Consider the following 14,960-nt stretch of genomic DNA (forward strand, 5'->3'; position numbering starts at 1 on the left):
GCCCGCACATGCATAGCGCCCCCCCGCGGTCGCGGGGGCTGCGGTGCTATAGTTACGCCCCTGGTACAAATCCACCACCACCAATAAGCTGATTGTTTGCAGAGGCTTCCTATTGGTAGCACTGTCTGCTAATCACATGCCGACAATGAGGCTAGTGCGCATGCGCACTGTTTGTGATGGAGGGCGCTTCCGGTCTGGGCAGTGCAGCCCCCCAAATCAGACAGGTAGGAAGGGCCCTTCTGAGTGATATGTTTTACTATATACAGTAGTCTAGTGTGTAAACTTAATATCGTTAATGATGCAAGGTACCCCATATCGCTACTAACCCCCTTCCTCGACCCCGATGGGAGCTTGAAATGTGAATGGGCTTTATATAGATTAAGAGATTTAAGTTACATTGAAAAAAGTAGTAGACACAAGCCATGAAGACTGAACCATAAAATCACTTACATTCATGTTTGTACCACAAACAAGTTTGATACATTCAGACCAGCCAAATTTGATTGAATTTCAAACCAGGTTGAGTTATTTGATGGGAGAGGTAAATATACTTTAGTTTAAGGGATAGGTATATATGTGCTGCTAGTGCTGTTTCTCCTGAATTTGTATGTGTTTTAGATTTTGAAGAATAAATCTATGTGCTGACAGGTGGCTTTTGGAATAACATGAACTATCTCTAATTATTATTTTTTTTTTCCATTGGACATGCATAGGTTGGAGGACTTGCCTCAGAGAATGTTAGATGGGCCGATGCAGTCAGGAGCTTCAAGCTTCAAGAGAGAACTTTGTGTGGTGATGTTTTACTGATCACCGCCTTTGTCTCCTACCTTGGTTACTTCACCAAGAAGTACAGGCAAGACCTCATGGATAAGACCTGGAAGCCATACCTTGGACAGCTTAAAGTAAGTTTATGCAGCAAACTATAGAAAAAGGGGTGGTGGTGACCCTGACCACACAGAGTGGGTCTGGGTGCAGGTGCGCCTGGCTGGAGCTGTGTTTCCCTAGCTGCTGCTCTGGGACAGGATAGTTAGTCCTGTACTGAATGAACAAGAAAAGAAAGGGGTGTTGAGCTGCGCTTGGTATAACTTTGTAAAAAGTGAGGTAATGAAACCCGTAAAGTTGGGTGAAAAAAATGAGGGATTGGTTGATCTAGTAAAAAAAGATTTAATGTCTAAAATACATATAGCCAGAATACATTGATAATTCTCTAAAATCACATAAAATTCATATCTCACCAACCAAACTGGGGAAAATGTATGGCCCGGAGAGTCCCAAGAGTCCTGTATAGGGCTGAGATGTAAATCGTCCTGTATGGAGCTGCAATGATATGCCCAATGGGAGCAGTAGGGAGGGAGGACCAGATGTAAGAATAAGGAGCGGCTTAAGTTGACACGGATTGCCGACTCCCTCCGCTGGATGGACTGGAGCGGGATGGGTCCTCTACCTCTACCTTACTGTAGAAATTTGTAATCCAAATGGAACCAGTGGAGGTGGTATTACCGGACTGGGATCTGTGCGTGGCCCAAGGGGACCCCCAGGTCCTGGTGGGGCGTGATGGTTGTCTCCAATGTAGCAGATGGTGGGGAGGACTTGAAGATGTTGATAAGGAGCGGCCCAGGATGGCACAAATAACCGACTCCCTCCGCTGGATGGAATAGAGCGGGATACAGTCCTCGACCTCAACCTTGCTGATAGGACTTGGTGGTCCAATTGGACAAGGGGTGGTAAGTGTGTGCACAAATAAGCACTTCCGGGTTCTTTAGGGGTACCAGTTTGGTATTCTGGAAGGAGATAGAAACCTGAGTCCTGACCGGTTTCGCTGCTCCAGGCAGCTTTGTCAGAGGATAACAGGTTTAAAACATGGCTGGCTATTTATTTCCTGTTACATGGGTCATGTGACCAACTTGATTAGATCAACCAATCTATTTTATAAACAAATAGGGCGCTAAAGTAGGAGGCAAGTTACTATAAATTCATACACAATAGTATACAATAATAAGATATACACTAAAACATAGTTTGTTAATTGTAAAGTGCTTAGATTATGATCGCTAGCTTGTGCAATCAATTTTGTTAGTATGGTAGTCATGGTGACTGAGATGACCTTATCGAACGTGCATTTCAATTGGAGGAATAACCTATTAGTTTCCAGGTCATTCTGCCCTGATGGTATGTGGGCTGTGAGGGCGGAAGTACCTGTGGTGCGACCTGTAAGGGCGTCCCCTCTATGCTTTAATGGCAGGGGGGAGGATTGCATGTCATAGCTTTTTGTCCCTCCCTGAAAACGGAATGGAATCATTTGTCAGACTGCATTTGAGTCTACTAGCATAGGTCTACACCATTAGGTCGACTTGCATTATGTCGACCTGACTAAAGGCCGACATGGATTAGGTCGACAGGGTCATAAGGTCGACAGGTGTTAGGTCGACAGTGAAAAAGCCGACATTTTTTTTTTTTTTTTTTATACTTTTTTGTACTTATACAGAGGGAGAAGGAGGATATAGTAGGATGCAGTACAAGAATCAAGATCAGAAAGATGTATTCATGAAATAAAAACCGAAAATGCAAGAAAAAAGGAATAAATAATCATAAATGAATAATAAAAAGTGAAACATGGAACTTTTATAACAAAGAAAATGTATAAAAATAAGAATGAATGGAGGAAGGACATATATAGAATAGAATAGAATAGAATCAACTTTATTGGCCATGTGTGCTTGCGCACACTAGGAATTTTTTTCGGATTTACAGTGCATCATCAAGCAGGGATGGGGGAGGGGGGGGGGGAGAGAGGACATTGCATACATTACATTGAGGACATTACACATTACATGTAGGGGAACACATGCCCGCCGAGCTGCGCAGCGCCTAGGCAGCCATCAGCGGCGCCACTGGTCGTTGCAGCAGTTGGTAGGTGAAAATATGAGCAGGGACAGTACAATTTATACACAGGGAACACATACCCGCCAAGCAGCACATCGCCTAGGCAGCCATCAGCGGCGCCACTGGTCGATGCAGCAGTCGGTAGGTGACCATATAAGCACGGACAGAACAGTTTGTCACACAGGGAACACATGGAAAAACCTACCCGCCGAGCAGCACAGCGCCTAGGCAGCCATCCGCGGCGCCACTGGTCGCTGCACCAGCCAGGCAGGTAACACAAGGGGGTTACATAGCTGAGATGCACAGTTCCTTGGCAGCCATTTGCGGCGCCATCTTGGATCTTCCTGTAGGGAGAGCCGTGGGCGGCATGGATGGTGGTGGCGGCGATGGGGGGTTGGGGGAAGAGAGAGAGAGTCACCGAAGCCTGGGCAGAGTCAGTCAGGACTGGGGCTGGAGTTGGAGGGGGGAGAGAGTCAGTGGGGCCTGGGCAGGGTCAGTGAGGCCTGGGAGATGGAGTTGGGCCCTGGGTCTCTCTCCTGGGGATGAGAGCACATGATCCTGCCAGCACTGAGCAGTGGGGGCTACCACTGGGGCCCTCATGCAGCTTCCCCTCACCTCTCCCTCCGCTGGTCGCCGGGAGCCTGGATGCCGCAATTTCCGGTGTCTATGTGGGGCCTCCGCTAGGCCAGACCACCGCTGTCTCTGTGGGGGGCGCCCCCAGATTAATGGTGCTGCGTGGGGGGAACCGTCGCTCTGCTGGGCTCCGGCCGTCCTGCTCTGTCTGACTCCTGTTCACTGCCGGGGGTTAAGGGGTGGCCGCCCGCAGGCTGATGGTGCTCCGGCCATCCTGCTCCTGATCACCGCCGGGGGTTAAGGGGGGGGCCGCCCGCAGGCTGATGGGGCGGAGGGAACCGCCGCGATGCTGGGCTCCGTCCTTCATGCTCACCGTTCACCGCCGGGGATTAAGGGGGGCCGCCCGCAGGCTGATGGTGCTGCGGGAGGGGCGAAGGGAACCGCCGCGCTGCAGCACCGGCCGTCCTGCTGCTCCTGCTGCTGTGCTCCGGTGCTCGACGCTCACCGCCGGGGGTGTACGGTGCTCACCGCCGGGGGAGCACAGCACTGCCTCCTCTCCCCACCGCCGCCACGATTGATGCCGCCCGCTGCTCCGGAGGCCGGGGATGGTGGAGCTCCGTGGATGGGGGACCGGAGCTCCATGTGCATGCGACCTCCCCGGCCTCCACCGGAAGTCTACCATATATCATGATAGTTCATAGTTCTTAGAGAGAATGGATATATGGTAGTTTCCCACAATCCGATTTTTATTGCAGGCTACGCACTATACCGAAGGGCGCATATACACACATATTATAATGGGTGGGATGATGTTTTGCAGATGGTACACACAGATGGTATATAATGATGATTTATAGTTCTTAGAGGAGTGAATGGAAGGAGAATGGATATATGGCAATCTCCCACAATCCGATTTTTATTGCAGGCTGCGCACTGCACCAAAAGAGTGGGCGCATATATACACACATGTTACAATGGGTGGGGTGGTGTTTTACGGATGGTGCACACAGATGGTATATATACACACACACACACACACACATTATAGTGGGTGGAATGATTTTTTACAGATGGTGGAGTTCGGACATACATGGTGATGGAATGGGAATATACATTCTAAATGACTGAGTTAAGTTCCACCATCTCATTGAGGCCCTCAGGGTGGATAGAGTTCAGCAGGTGCATCCAAAAAACTTCTTGTTTGCACAATCTGCTGAACCTATCCCCCCCTCTGTTGGTGTTTTTAATATGTTCCACCCCTATCAGTTCCAAGCTTTGGGGATCGGCGTTGTGCTTCTCAAAGAAATGTCTAGAGACACTGTGTGAAACTAAACTCTTTTTAATATTACGACGGTGCTCTAAGAACCTGATACGGAGTTTCCTAGTTGTGCGGCCCACGTATTTGAGCCCGCATTCACAGGACAAAACATAGATTGTATAAGTGGTGTTGCAATTTATAAAATTCCTAATAGGGTGTGTTTTGGTATCCACCATAATTTGTGTGGTTTTAGCATTTTTTATATGCGAGCATGTGATGCATCTGGAACTCCCGCATCTATAGAACCCTGCTAGTTGGGAAGGGAGCCAGGTCATGAGAGGTGAGGGAGTGGTAATTGAGGGTAGGAAGCTGGGTGCCAGAATGCTTTTAAGGGATCGGTTTTTCTTAAAAATAAAATTCGTTTTTTTCGGTAAGGTTCCTATTAAGAGAGGATCTTGATGTAATATATTATAATTTTTACATATAATATTTTTAACCTCGGTATGATGGCTTGTGAATGTACTTATAAATGCCATTCTCGTATTGTTTAGGTTGGCATCTGAATACGTATCTCTCGCTTTCTTTTTCGGACTGAGCAGTGTGTCTCGGTCCATATTCACTACCTCATCAAATGCCTTTTGGACCAAAGGGGCGGGATAACCTCTACTTTTAAAGGAGGACATCATCTTCTCCGCTTGCATTTCAAAATCTGATACTGAGGAACAGTTCCTCCTGATACGTATGAGCTGTCCCTTGGGAATACTTTTTTTCCAGGGTAAGTGGTGTCCACTGCGAAAGTGGAGGTAGGCTTGGCTCCCCACCTCCTTGGTATAGTTTTTAGTTACAATTTTATTATCTTTTATGGAGAGGGCCACATCCAGGAAGGAGATCTCCGTGGGGTGAAAAGTGTGGGTGAACTGTAAATTATATGAGTTATCATTAAGTGTTTGAACAAAATCAAGTGCTGTTTGTGCATCCCCGTCCCAAATCATAAAAAGATCATCTATGTACCGTCCATAGAGGACCAGGTTCGCGTCGCAGCCGCCGCCCCACACATGTTGGTCTTCGACCTCCCCCATGTACAGGTTGGCGTAGCTGGGCGCGAACCTGGTCCCCATGGCGGTACCCATCACCTGCAGATAATGAGTGTCTTGAAACAAAAAATAATTATGTTCTAAAATAAAAGTGATACAGTTGAGAAGAAATTGTCTGAGCTCCACCCCCAGGTCACCATCTTCCTCCAGACGTTTCTCTATAGTTCGACGTCCCAGGCCATGTGGGATGTTGGAATACAGGCCCGTGACGTCGAGCGTGAGGAAATTATAAGAGTCTTTCCATGTAGTCTCTTTGATGAGTTTAAGGAATGATGTAGTATCCTTGATGTGTGACCTGAGGGTGGAGACCCTAGGCTGAAGAAAAGAGTCCACAAAAAATGAAAGATTAGAAGTTAAAGAGTTAATGCCCGAAATAATAGGTCTCCCTGGGGGTGCTGAAAGTGATTTGTGTACTTTGGGAAGGTGATAGTAGATGGGCACCACAGGGTGTTCAGAAAAAAGAAACTTGAACTCGTCCCTGGATATGGTCCCCTCCATTACTGCCTGATCCAACAATTCAAATAATTTGGCTTTAAACAGGTTTGTGGGGTCCCCCTTTAGTTTGATGTAAAACTGGGTATCCTCCAGTTGCCTAAGGGCTTCGGAGATGTAGTCCTGTTTGTCTTGTATAACAAGACTCCCCCCCTTGTCTGCTTCTTTAATGATTAACCCCTTATCCTCTACCAGATTTTTTAGGGCTTTCTTTTCTCGTTTGGTAAGGTTGGAGCTATATGTTTTTGTCTAAGATTTGTTACACATGGTCTTAAAGTCAGACAGGGTGGTCTTGTAAAAGCTCTCTATATTTGGGCCTTTAGATCTTATGGGGAAAAATTCTGACTTCAGTTTAAAGTCTTTGCGGTTGATGTTGAAATTTATTGGGGGACACTCTGTAGTCTGAACACTCTCTTCGCTATGGTTCTCCTGCTGTAATTCCTTAAGAATGTTTACATATGGGAGATCCTCCGGTTCTAGGGTGATACTTTCTGATGATTGTTCTACCTGAGGTAGATGGTTCTTTGCGAAGTATCGTTGCCGACATAGTGTTCGGACGAATCTGTTAAGTTCTATAAATAAAGTAAAAATGTTGGGGGTCGCAGTAGGGGCGAACTTAAGGCCCTTACTAAGGAGAGAGATTTCTCCTTCATTCAGCTTTTTATTAGACAGATTTATAACACTTTTAAGGAGTTCTTTTCTGTTTTCTTTCTTTAGTTTCTTATATATCTCCCTCTTTCCTCCTCTCTTCCCTCTGAGCTTCTGCGTCTTCTTTTTGGGGTTCCTACTCTTTGGTCTAACGAGTTCTGGGCTCTCGGTTTGGTGTATCGCCCCTCTAAAAAAACATTCTGGTGGTCAACTGGGTTTTCTTGGTCTCTTACTGGTCTTTCTTTAGGTCTAGCCCCTTGTTGTATATTGCCTGTAAGGACATCTTTATAGCTGTTTTCTTTGGTGACATGATTGTATTGACGTGATGAATAATTTTCTTTATAACTGGTTCTATTCTTTAGGTGTGGGGGTGTGTAAACTGGAAGATCTTTAATTTTTTCATATTGGCCCTTATGTGATGGGTCTCTCTGTCTATAAGGGTACCTGTTTTGGGTGTAGTTATTGTCCCTCATATTCCTCCTGTTCTTGGCTTGCGATCTGTATGCCCTAATGTCTCCTCCTTTGTAGTCCTCGATATCCCTCCTGAATTTTTTACATTTAGAGTCTAGGAGGGACTGTTCGAATGTCACTAACTTATTCATAAGATTTTTGTCCCTTTCCTCAAACTCTTTCAGTTTGTTCTGGGTTTCTAATGTTTTTTTCAATGATTCTATTTGTTTGGTCAAATCATCTGCTTTTTGTTGCCTATATTTAACTACTATCCCCATCAGTGTTAGAGAACATTGATCCAGGGTTTGGTCCCATTCCTTCTGGAACACAGTCTCATTCTGGAACACTGATGGTTTGGTAAGCCTAAGGCCCCTAGGTATCATTTTTTGATCGATATATTTTTGTAGATTCGAACTGTCCAGCCAGTGTCTTAGTTCGGCTGTCATAAGGTTTTCTAATTGATTGAATTGATCCCTAAGGTCCTGGATGGGCTCGGTGACATTGTCATCATTTCTGTCCCATTGCGACAATATGTTTTGCCTCCTACTTAAGCGCGAATCGAAATGGGAAAAACAGCTCATGCTGGCAGCTCCTGTGAAACTTGATTGTAAACAATAGAAAAAGGGGTGGTGGTGACCCTGACCACACAGAGTGGGTCTGGGTGCAGGTGCGCCTGGCTGGAGCTGTGTTTCCCTAGCTGCTGCTCTGGGACAGGATAGTTAGTCCTGTACTGAATGAACAAGAAAAGAAAGGGGTGTTGAGCTGCGCTTGGTATAACTTTGTAAAAAGTGAGGTAATGAAACCCGTAAAGTTGGGTGAAAAAAATGAGGGATTGGTTGATCTAGTACAAAAAGATTTAATGTCTAAAATACATATAGCCAGAATACATTGATAATTCTCTAAAATCACATAAAATTCATATCTCACCAACCAAACTGGGGAAAATGTATGGCCCGGAGAGTCCCAAGAGTCCTGTATAGGGCTGAGATGTAAATCGTCCTGTATGGAGCTGCAATGATATGCCCAATGGGAGCAGTAGGGAGGGAGGACCAGATGTAAGAATAAGGAGCGGCTTAAGTTGACACGGATTGCCGACTCCCTCCGCTGGATGGACTGGAGCGGGATGGGTCCTCTACCTCTACCTTACTGTAGAAATTTGTAATCCAAATGGAACCAGTGGAGGTGGTATTACCGGACTGGGATCTGTGCGTGGCCCAAGGGGACCCCCAGGTCCTGGTGGGGCGTGATGGTTGTCTCCAATGTAGCAGATGGTGGGGAGGACTTGAAGATGTTGATAAGGAGCGGCCCAGGATGGCACAAATAACCGACTCCCTCCGCTGGATGGAATAGAGCGGGATACAGTCCTCGACCTCAACCTTGCTGATAGGACTTGGTGGTCCAATTGGACAAGGGGTGGTAAGTGTGTGCACAAATAAGCACTTCCGGGTTCTTTAGGGGTACCAGTTTGGTATTCTGGAAGGAGATAGAAACCTGAGTCCTGACCGGTTTCGCTGCTCCAGGCAGCTTTGTCAGAGGATAACAGGTTTAAAACATGGCTGGCTATTTATTTCCTGTTACATGGGTCATGTGACCAACTTGATTAGATCAACCAATCTATTTTATAAACAAATAGGGCGCTAAAGTAGGAGGCAAGTTACTATAAATTCATACACAATAGTATACAATAATAAGATATACACTAAAACATAGTTTGTTAATTGTAAAGTGCTTAGATTATGATCGCTAGCTTGTGCAATCAATTTTGTTAGTATGGTAGTCATGGTGACTGAGATGACCTTATCGAACGTGCATTTCAATTGGAGGAATAACCTATTAGTTTCCAGGTCATTCTGCCCTGATGGTATGTGGGCTGTGAGGGCGGAAGTACCTGTGGTGCGACCTGTAAGGGCGTCCCCTCTATGCTTTAATGGCAGGGGGGAGGATTGCATGTCAGAGCTTGTTGTCCCTCCCTGAAAACGGAATGGAATCATTTGTCAGACTGCATTTGAGTCTACTAGCATAGGTCTACACCATTAGGTCGACTTGCATTATGTCGACCTGACTAAAGGCCGACATGGATTAGGTCGACAGGGTCATAAGGTCGACAGGTGTTAGGTCGACAGTGAAAAAGCCGACATTTTTTTTTTTTTATACTTTTTTGTACTTATACAGAGGGAGAAGGAGGATATAGTAGGATGCAGTACAAGAATCAAGATCAGAAAGATGTATTCATGAAATAAAAACCGAAAATGCAAGAAAAAAGGAATAAATAATCATAAATGAATAATAAAAAGTGAAACATGGAACTTTTATAACAAAGAAAATGTATAAAAATAAGAATGAATGGAGGAAGGACATATATCATGATAGTTCATAGTTCTTAGAGAGAATGGATATATGGTAGTTTCCCACAATCCGATTTTTATTGCAGGCTACGCACTATACCGAAGGGCGCATATACACACATATTATAATGGGTGGGATGATGTTTTGCAGATGGTACACACAGATGGTATATAATGATGATTTATAGTTCTTAGAGGAGTGAATGGAAGGAGAATGGATATATGGCAATCTCCCACAATCCGATTTTTATTGCAGGCTGCGCACTGCACCAAAAGAGTGGGCGCATATATACACACATGTTACAATGGGTGGGGTGGTGTTTTACGGATGGTGCACACAGATGGTATATATACACACACACACACACACATTATAGTGGGTGGAATGATTTTTTACAGATGGTGGAGTTCGGACATACATGGTGATGGAATGGGAATATACATTCTAAATGACTGAGTTAAGTTCCACCATCTCATTGAGGCCCTCAGGGTGGATAGAGTTCAGCAGGTGCATCCAAAAAACTTCTTGTTTGCACAATCTGCTGAACCTATCCCCCCCTCTGTTGGTGTTTTTAATATGTTCCACCCCTATCAGTTCCAAGCTTTGGGGATCGGCGTTGTGCTTCTCAAAGAAATGTCTAGAGACACTGTGTGAAACTAAACTCTTTTTAATATTACGACGGTGCTCTAAGAACCTGATACGGAGTTTCCTAGTTGTGCGGCCCACGTATTTGAGCCCGCATTCACAGGACAAAACATAGATTGTATAAGTGGTGTTGCAATTTATAAAATTCCTAATAGGGTGTGTTTTGGTATCCACCATAATTTGTGTGGTTTTAGCATTTTTTATATGCGAGCATGTGATGCATCTGGAACTCCCGCATCTATAGAACCCTGCTAGTTGGGAAGGGAGCCAGGTCATGAGAGGTGAGGGAGTGGTAATTGAGGGTAGGAAGCTGGGTGCCAGAATGCTTTTAAGGGATCGGTTTTTCTTAAAAATAAAATTCGTTTTTTTCGGTAAGGTTCCTATTAAGAGAGGATCTTGATGTAATATATTATAATTTTTACATATAATATTTTTAACCTCGGTATGATGGCTTGTGAATGTACTTATAAATGCCATTCTCGTATTGTTTAGGTTGGCATCTGAATACGTATCTCTCGCTTTCTTTTTCGGACTGAGCAGTGTGTCTCGGTCCATATTCACTACCTCATCAAATGCCTTTTGGACCAAAGGGGCGGGATAACCTCTACTTTTAAAGGAGGACATCATCTTCTCCGCTTGCATTTCAAAATCTGATACTGAGGAACAGTTCCTCCTGATACGTATGAGCTGTCCCTTGGGAATACTTTTTTTCCAGGGTAAGTGGTGTCCACTGCGAAAGTGGAGGTAGGCTTGGCTCCCCACCTCCTTGGTATAGTTTTTAGTTACAATTTTATTATCTTTTATGGAGAGGGCCACATCCAGGAAGGAGATCTCCGTGGGGTGAAAAGTGTGGGTGAACTGTAAATTATATGAGTTATCATTAAGTGTTTGAACAAAATCAAGTGCTGTTTGTGCATCCCCGTCCCAAATCATAAAAAGATCATCTATGTACCGTCCATAGAGGACCAGGTTCGCGTCGCAGCCGCCGCCCCACACATGTTGGTCTTCGACCTCCCCCATGTACAGGTTGGCGTAGCTGGGCGCGAACCTGGTCCCCATGGCGGTACCCATCACCTGCAGATAATGAGTGTCTTGAAACAAAAAATAATTATGTTCTAAAATAAAAGTGATACAGTTGAGAAGAAATTGTCTGAGCTCCACCCCCAGGTCACCATCTTCCTCCAGACGTTTCTCTATAGTTCGACGTCCCAGGCCATGTGGGATGTTGGAATACAGGCCCGTGACGTCGAGCGTGAGGAAATTATAAGAGTCTTTCCATGTAGTCTCTTTGATGAGTTTAAGGAATGATGTAGTATCCTTGATGTGTGACCTGAGGGTGGAGACCCTAGGCTGAAGAAAAGAGTCCACAAAAAATGAAAGATTAGAAGTTAAAGAGTTAATGCCCGAAATAATAGGTCTCCCTGGGGGTGCTGAAAGTGATTTGTGTACTTTGGGAAGGTGATAGTAGATGGGCACCACAGGGTGTTCAGAAAAAAGAAACTTGAACTCGTCCCTGGATATGGTCCCCTCCATTACTGCCTGATCCAACAATTCAAATAATTTGGCTTTAAACAGGTTTGTGGGGTCCCCCTTTAGTTTGATGTAAAACTGGGTATCCTCCAGTTGCCTAAGGGCTTCGGAGATGTAGTCCTGTTTGTCTTGTATAACAAGACTCCCGCCCTTGTCTGCTTCTTTAATGATTAACCCCTTATCCTCTACCAGATTTTTTAGGGCTTTCTTTTCTCGTTTGGTAAGGTTGGAGCTATATGTTTTTGTCTTAGATTTGTTACACATGGTCTTAAAGTCAGACAGGGTGGTCTTGTAAAAGCTCTCTATATTTGGGCCTTTAGATCTTATGGGGAAAAATTCTGACTTCAGTTTAAAGTCTTTGCGGTTGATGTTGAAATTTATTGGGGGACACTCTGTAGTCTGAACACTCTCTTCGCTATGGTTCTCCTGCTGTAATTCCTTAAGAATGTTTACATATGGGAGATCCTCCGGTTCTAGGGTGATACTTTCTGATGATTGTTCTACCTGAGGTAGATGGTTCTTTGCGAAGTATCGTTGCCGACATAGTGTTCGGACGAATCTGTTAAGTTCTATAAATAAAGTAAAAATGTTGGGGGTCGCAGTAGGGGCGAACTTAAGGCCCTTACTAAGGAGAGAGATTTCTCCTTCATTCAGCTTTTTATTAGACAGATTTATAACACTTTTAAGGAGTTCTTTTCTGTTTTCTTTCTTTAGTTTCTTATATATCTCCCTCTTTCCTCCTCTCTTCCCTCTGAGCTTCTGCGTCTTCTTTTTGGGGTTCCTACTCTTTGGTCTAACGAGTTCTGGGCTCTCGGTTTGGTGTATCGCCCCTCTAAAAAAACATTCTGGTGGTCAACTGGGTTTTCTTGGTCTCTTACTGGTCTTTCTTTAGGTCTAGCCCCTTGTTGTATATTGCCTGTAAGGACATCTTTATAGCTGTTTTCTTTGGTGACATGATTGTATTGACGTGATGAATAATTTTCTTTATAACTGGTTCTATTCTTTAGGTGTGGGGGTGTGTAAACTGGAAGATCTTTAATTTTTTCATATTGGCCCTTATGTGATGGGTCTCTCTGTCTATAAGGGTACCTGTTTTGGGTGTAGTTATTGTCCCTCATATTCCTCCTGTTCTTGGCTTGCGATCTGTATGCCCTAATGTCTCCTCCTTTGTAGTCCTCGATATCCCTCCTGAATTTTTTACATTTAGAGTCTAGGAGGGACTGTTCGAATGTCACTAACTTATTCATAAGATTTTTGTCCCTTTCCTCAAACTCTTTCAGTTTGTTCTGGGGTTCTAATGTTTTTTTCAATGATTCTATTTGTTTGGTCAAATCATCTGCTTTTTGTTGCCTATATTTAACTACTATCCCCATCAGTGTTAGAGAACATTGATCCAGGGTTTGGTCCCATTCCTTCTGGAACACAGTCTCATTCTGGAACACTGATGGTTTGGTAAGCCTAAGGCCCCTAGGTATCATTTTTTGATCGATATATTTTTGTAGATTCGAACTGTCCAGCCAGTGTCTTAGTTCGGCTGTCATAAGGTTTTCTAATTGATTGAATTGATCCCTAAGGTCCTGGATGGGCTCGGTGACATTGTCATCATTTCTGTCCCATTGCGACAATATGTTTTGCCTCCTACTTAAGCGCGAATCGAAATGGGAAAAACAGCTCATGCTGGCAGCTCCTGTGAAACTTGATTGTAAACAATAGAAAAAGGGGTGGTGGTGACCCTGACCACACAGAGTGGGTCTGGGTGCAGGTGCGCCTGGCTGGAGCTGTGTTTCCCTAGCTGCTGCTCTGGGACAGGATAGTTAGTCCTGTACTGAATGAACAAGAAAAGAAAGGGGTGTTGAGCTGCGCTTGGTATAACTTTGTAAAAAGTGAGGTAATGAAACCCGTAAAGTTGGGTGAAAAAAATGAGGGATTGGTTGATCTAGTACAAAAAGATTTAATGTCTAAAATACATATAGCCAGAATACATTGATAATTCTCTAAAATCACATAAAATTCATATCTCACCAACCAAACTGGGGAAAATGTATGGCCCGGAGAGTCCCAAGAGTCCTGTATAGGGCTGAGATGTAAATCGTCCTGTATGGAGCTGCAATGATATGCCCAATGGGAGCAGTAGGGAGGGAGGACCAGATGTAAGAATAAGGAGCGGCTTAAGTTGACACGGATTGCCGACTCCCTCCGCTGGATGGACTGGAGCGGGATGGGTCCTCTACCTCTACCTTACTGTAGAAATTTGTAATCCAAATGGAACCAGTGGAGGTGGTATTACCGGACTGGGATCTGTGCGTGGCCCAAGGGGACCCCCAGGTCCTGGTGGGGCGTGATGGTTGTCTCCAATGTAGCAGATGGTGGGGAGGACTTGAAGATGTTGATAAGGAGCGGCCCAGGATGGCACAAATAACCGACTCCCTCCGCTGGATGGAATAGAGCGGGATACAGTCCTCGACCTCAACCTTGCTGATAGGACTTGGTGGTCCAATTGGACAAGGGGTGGTAAGTGTGTGCACAAATAAGCACTTCCGGGTTCTTTAGGGGTACCAGTTTGGTATTCTGGAAGGAGATAGAAACCTGAGTCCTGACCGGTTTCGCTGCTCCAGGCAGCTTTGTCAGAGGATAACAGGTTTAAAACATGGCTGGCTATTTATTTCCTGTTACATGGGTCATGTGACCAACTTGATTAGATCAACCAATCTATTTTATAAACAAATAGGGCGCTAAAGTAGGAGGCAAGTTACTATAAATTCATACACAATAGTATACAATAATAAGATATACACTAAAACATAGTTTGTTAATTGTAAAGTGCTTAGATTATGATCGCTAGCTTGTGCAATCAATTTTGTTAGTATGGTAGTCATGGTGACTGAGATGACCTTATCGAACGTGCATTTCAATTGGAGGAATAACCTATTAGTTTCCAGGTCATTCTGCCCTGATGGTATGTGGGCTGTGAGGGCGGAAGTACCTGTGGTGCGACCTGTAAGGGCGTCCCCTCTATGCTTTAATGGCAGGGGGGAGGATTG

The 14,960-nt window shown here is 44.7% G+C and overlaps 1 protein-coding gene across 2 annotated transcripts in view; it reads left to right on the forward strand.

Moving 5' to 3' along the window:
* DNAH9 (dynein axonemal heavy chain 9) overlaps positions 1–14,960 on the forward strand; it is a 367,658-nt gene that overhangs the window by 220,506 nt on the left and 132,192 nt on the right. For both annotated transcript variants that reach the window (XM_083148325.1, XM_083148326.1), the window contains exon 53: positions 714–902. In XM_083148325.1, the coding sequence (XP_083004451.1) occupies positions 714–902 (189 nt within the window). The remainder of the gene's footprint in view (positions 1–713; positions 903–14,960) is intronic.

Source organism: Crinia signifera, chromosome 6, assembly GCF_055691185.1.
Source record: "Crinia signifera chromosome 6, ASM5569118v1, whole genome shotgun sequence".
Lineage (NCBI taxonomy): Eukaryota > Metazoa > Chordata > Amphibia > Anura > Myobatrachidae > Crinia > Crinia signifera.